We start from the raw sequence: 5,610 nt of genomic DNA, 5'->3' as shown, positions 1-5,610 counted from the left end.
GATCAGACCCTGCAGAGTTTTGGGAATGGCAGGAGCTCTGATAGATCCCAGCCCAGAGCTGGTGTTGGATCAGATCCAGCAGAGATCTGGGAATTGCAGGAACTTTTATAAATCAACCCAGGGATTTTTCCAGGGTCAGACCCAGCAGATATCTGGGAATTGCAGGAGCTCTGATAGATCAATCCAGGCGTTGTGTTGGATCAGACCGTGCAGAGGTTTGGGGATTGCAGGAGCTCTGACAGATCAGCCCAGGGATGATGTTGGATCAGATCCAGCAGAGGTTTGGGAATTGTAGGAGCTCTGTTAGATCAGCCTAGTGCTGGTTCCAGGATCAGACTCTGCAGAGATCTGGGAATTGCAGGAGCTGTTATAAATCAACCCGAGGCTGGTGTTGGATCAGATCCAGCAGAGATCTGGGAATTGCAGGAGCTCTGATAGATCCCAGCCCAGGCTGGTGAGGGGCAGATCCAGCAGGAGCACTCTCTTCCAGTGCCTCCATCCTTCCCAAGAAAACCAGGCTGGCCCAGCACCACCAGCTCCCCCTCCTTCCCAGCCATCAGAGAGGAAAACCCCCTCTGGAGCGGCTGCTCCGTGTCCAATCCCTCCAGGAGCCGTCCGTGACCCTGCAGATCCTCTCCCCACCCCTCGGTAGCCACGCTGCCCTCTTTGGTAGCCCCCCCCGGCACAGGCTGCTCCCCCCTCCCCGAGCCGCGTTTTTCCCTGTTTTCCCGCGGCTTGGCCCGTTGCCTTTAAAAGGCGAAATGCTCCGCACTAAATTTGGGCATGAGGCTCTGGCCGCTTCCCTGGAATGTCCGGGGCTCTGGGGCTGCTCCGCTCGGCCCTTCCCCGCCTCCCGCCCGCTCCATCAGCATCCCGGCACCCCGGATTGGCCGAGCCCCTCTGGAAAAACCGGGGCAGAGCGGCTGGGATTTAACACTTGAGCACCTGCCGCTTCCCGGGGAGCAGCTTCGGGAGCTTTTTATTTTTGTTTTTTCTCTCCTGCCTCGGGCACCCCAAAAACCGCCACCGTGTCTCGCCAGAGAGCCAAGATGTCCAAGGTCGCCAAGTACAGGCGCCAGGTCAGCGAGGACCCGGACATCGACAACCTGCTGTCCACACTGTCCCCGGAGGAGGTGGAGGAGCTGGAGAAGGAGCTGGATGTGGTGGATGCAGAGGGGAGCGGCCACGGAGAGAAGGAGCGGGCGGAAAACTCCTCGCCCGGCCCCCAAAACTGCGAGGCCGAGCTGAACCACCACGGCAGGGAGCACAGGAGGGTCCTGCGCAGGGAGCAAGCCGTGGATGTGAGTCACATTCCCGCTGGGAAAGGGGGGATGCACCTGGAATTCCCCCCATCCCCCTGGGGAGGACACAAATCCTGGGGAAAGGCTGTGCTGGGGAGGAGCTGCTGTCAGGCAGGGAGCAGGGAGGTGGTCCAGGAATGCGGGAGGGGATGGGGTGTCCCTGAAATCCTGGTGATCCCCTAAAATCCTGGTGTTCCCCGAAAATCCTAGTGTTCCCCATAGAGCCAGAGCTGTGCTGGTATCCCGGGATTTTCTCTCTGTCCCTGCTGTGACATCCCTGGGCAGGGCTGGGGATGGAGATGGGATAGGAATGGAAATGGAGATGGGATGGGAATGGGAATGGAGATGGGATGGGAATGGGAACGGAGATGGGATGGGAATGGGAACAGAGATGGGATGGGAATGGGATCAGAGATGAGATTCCCAGGCAGGGCAGTGACAGCTATCCCAGGGGCTGCGTTTTTCCCTCTTTTTCCCCCTGTGGACATCCCTGAACTCTCGCTCCTTCCAGCTGCAAAAGCTCGGGCAGCCCCTGGTTGTGGTGGGATAAAAACCTGTGGGAATCCAGGAGCGGGTTTGGCCCCAAAGCGTTTGTTTCCCGGTTAATTGTTCACTTCAGATCCATCCCTGAATTTGGATTGGGGCTCGTTTCTCTCCTTCCCTGCCCTGGGCAGCTGGAGAGCTCCGTGCCAGTCCCTCAGCACGAGCGGATCCAAGGATTTTGTGGATCCTCCCCCACTTTGATTCCAGATCTATCCCGGGCCACCCAGCGGGTCGGCTGAGCCCGAACCGCTCCGGGAGCACTTGGGAACGGCTCTTCCCGGCAATTTCGGGGGTTCATGGAGGAGGCTCCTCTCCTCAGAGCGACCCCTCTCCTGGCGAAACATCGGGAATGACAATTCCAGCCGCGGGAGGAGCTCTGAGAAGGGGCTGAGCAGCTCCCCCAGCCCCTTCCCGGGACGTTCCCAGGACGAGGCACAGCTGGAAAAGCTGCTTTTTTGGGATGAGGAACTCCTGTTTCACTGGGAAGTGGCAAAGGGAAGTGCCCGTGATCAGGAGGAAAGCTGGGGTGGGTTTTTTTGGGAAAAGAGAGGAAATTGCCTGTTGGGACCAGGAAGATTCCCGGGAGCGCCGCCGTGGGAGGGGATTCGGGCTGTGGGAAGGGGCGGGAGGGACACCCAGGAGGTGGGAAAGGCGCCTTGGGAAAGCTTTTCCCTGAGTTCAGGCCAAAATCCCAGCCCTGGCACTGCCGGGAGCCAGGATCAGCCCCGGGAACTGCCGGATCCCGCGGGAATAATCCCCAAATCCAGCCCCGGGAGGGGAATTTCCCCAGCGCTGGGGCTGGGACCTCCAAACCGCCCCCCCCAAACACCCCTCAAATGACCCAGAGACCCCCAGGACACCCCGAGACCCCCCCCAAATGACCCAGAGAACCCCCCAATTACCCAGAGACCCTCCCAAATGACACCCCCCCTCAGGCAAAGGCATTAAGAGAGGGAAATCGGGGTTGGGAACACTCTGGGAAGGGGAAATGGTGGCATTAAAGTGCCAGAGGGAGGGATAGGTGGGATATTGGGAAGGGATTCTTCCCTGGGAGGGTGAGGAGGGGCTGGTATGGAATTCCCAGGGGATGCCCCATCCCTGTAAGTGTCCAAGACCATGTTGGAGCAACCTGGGATGGTGGGAGGTGTCCCTGCCCATAAAGGTGGGACTGGGTGAGTTTTAAGGTCCTTCCCACCCAAACTGGCCTGGAATTCCAGGATTCTGGAGCCCCTCTGCTCTGGAGCCAGGCTGGGAGAGCTGGGAATGTTCCCCTGGAGAAGGGAAGGCTCCAGGGACACCGTGGAGCCCCTTCCAGGGCCTGAAGGGGCTCCAGGAGAGCTGGAGAGGGACTGGGGACAAGGGATGGAGGGACAGGACTCAGGGAATGGCTTTAGGTCCCTTCCAGGATGGGTTTTAAGGGAATGATCTTTAATGTCCCCCCAAGATGATCTTTAGATCATTGGAAGTTGCCAAATCCACTGCAGGAGGTTTTTTCTCCTCCAAGAATTCCACAGAATCCCCACAGGGATCTCCCTGCTCCAGCACTGCCACCTTCCCTGGGAATGGATGGAGCCTCCTTCCCTCACCTCAGGGAATGATGGAATCTGCTGAGTGGAAAGGGGCCCAGGGGGATCACTGAGACATCCCAAAATCCCCCTGGAGAGCGTTGTGGAAGGGAAGTTGTTCCCAGTGTGGATGGTCCCTGTATTTCCATGTCCTGAAGGATGAACCTCCTTCCCTTGGGAAGGGCTCAGCTGGCTCAGGGATCTTCCAGCACTTCCCCTTCCTCTTGGATATCCCACTCCCTCCTCTGCAGGAACACCCCTTCCTGCTCCAGATCCAGGGACCTTTATCCCTGCTGGGAATGTCACAGTGTCCCCAAGCTCCGTAGGCTGGGCAGGTTCCTCCTGGCCTGGTTTGGCTGCAGAGGGAACACCAGTGGCCTCAGGGGGTTCTTTAATCCAAATCCAGCCTTTCTGAAGGATGCTGGATCCACAGGGGGTCCTGCTGCCATGGAGGAGGATTTCAAACTCCTTGGGAATGCCACGGGAAAAGTCCTGCCTTCCTTCCACTCGCTGGGGTTTGTGCTCAGCCCGTCCTGTCCACGTACCTGGACTGTTCCTGCTGCCTTCCAAGAGTATCCAGCATATCCCAGCCCTTTCCTTCCATAGCCACGTGCTGGGCTCTTTTCCCTCACCAGGGAATTGCTGAGGTTGGAATGGACCTGTGAGGAACAGCCCAAAGAATCCTGGAATGGGTTGGAGGGACCTCAGAGCTCATCCCATGCCCTGGGCAGGGACGTCTCCCACCATCCCAGGCTGCTCCAACCTGGCCTTGGACAATCCCAGGGATGGAAAATCCATTCCAGCCCCTCCGCACCCTCCCAGCCAGGAATTCATTCCCAACATCCCACCTATCCCTGGAAAGCCATTCCCTGTGTCCTGTCCCTCCATCCCTTGTCCCCAGTCCCTCTCCAGCTCTCCTGGAGCCCCTTCAGGCCCTGGAAGGGGCTCCACGGTGTCCCTGGAGCTTTTTGTTCTCCAGGGGAACATTCCCAGCTCTCCCAGCCTGGTTCCAGAGCAGAGGGGCTCCAGGATCCTGGAATCCCAGGCTGGTTGGGTGGGAGGCACCTCAAATCCCATCCCATCCCATCCCATCCCATCCCATCCCATCCCATCCCATCCCATCCCATCCCATCCCATCCCTCCCCCTGCCCTGAGCAGGGACACCTTCCCCTATCCCAGGCTGCTCCAAGTTTATCCAGCCGGGACATCCCTCCAGGGCTCTCTCCAGGGGAGTGGACAAAGCTTTGGCTCCTTCCCCCAACACAGAGGGGATGGAGTGGATCCCCCTGGATCATATCCAGGACATCCAAACCCAGCACAGCTTTGGGAAGGAGCTTGAGGGGTCGAGTTGTTCCTCTCTGGTCCTCCAAGGGGCTCTGTGCAGCCCCACAGATCCCTCTGGGACTGCAGGGTAGGAGGGGACATTCCCAGGGAACAGGGACAGGACAAGGGGGAGGCTCGGTGACCTCGGGGGGCTTTTCCAACCTCCTGATCCCGTGACATCCCAGAGATCCCTCAGATCTGTCACCTTGTGCTGCCCAGCAGTGAGAGCCGTGCCTGTCTGGGCCTTTCTGGGAACATCCCAGCCCCTAAGGACAGGGAGGAACAGCAGGGATGGGAGCTGGGACCCCCCAGAGGTGACAGAACAACCCTCTGGGGGCAGGAGAAAAGCAGGAACGATCCCGTGGCAAATCCCTGAGGGATTTGTGTGGGAACAGAGTGAGGGGACAACCCCCCGGGCTTTGAGCTGCTCCCAGAAAAGCTGTGTGAGGAGAAGCCCCCGGCCACAGTGGGGTTTCTGGGTGGCAGGGCCCTTGTTTTCCATGTTTTCCATGTTGTCCATGTTCTCCTGACGTGACCAGGGGGCAGCACAGAGTGTTCCCAGTGCCCGGGAGGTCACCCTGAGGCACTGCCAGGGACATCCTCAGCCCATCTAAGGGCACAAACCAGGAGGGGGAGGGAAAAAAACACAACAAACATGGATTTCCAGAAAAACAGGAGCAAAAAGCCGAGCTGGGTGTTTACTGATAGCACAACTGGGATGCAGGAAAAAATCCCTGGACATATTTGGAGCGTTTTTTGGCTGAGCTGCCCGGGAGGTTGAACGGTGGTTTGTGTTGAGGGGGTAAATTGAGAGGGGGGGAAGAGCGGGGTCTGCTCCCTCTGAGCCCCTTCGGCAGCTTTGGGGGGGGGGGGAAACC

General features: G+C 58.8%; 1 protein-coding gene across 1 annotated transcript in view; it reads left to right on the top strand.

Moving 5' to 3' along the window:
* Positions 1-902: 902 nt before the first annotated feature.
* Positions 903-5,610, top strand: part of LMOD1 (leiomodin 1) — a 15,633-nt gene continuing 10,925 nt past the window's right edge. The window contains exon 1 of the mRNA XM_027910137.1: positions 903-1,301. Within this exon, the coding sequence (XP_027765938.1) occupies positions 1,050-1,301 (252 nt within the window). The 5' untranslated portion in view covers positions 903-1,049. The remainder of the gene's footprint in view (positions 1,302-5,610) is intronic.

The sequence above is a fragment of the Empidonax traillii genome, unplaced genomic scaffold (assembly GCF_003031625.1).
Source record: "Empidonax traillii isolate 1590-97213 ecotype Southwest subspecies unplaced genomic scaffold, ASM303162v1 scaffold2777:size39618, whole genome shotgun sequence".
NCBI classification, from domain to species: domain Eukaryota; kingdom Metazoa; phylum Chordata; class Aves; order Passeriformes; family Tyrannidae; genus Empidonax; species Empidonax traillii.
The sequence above is the reverse complement of the archived record's forward strand: the minus strand, read 5'-3'. Positions and strand labels throughout refer to the sequence as shown.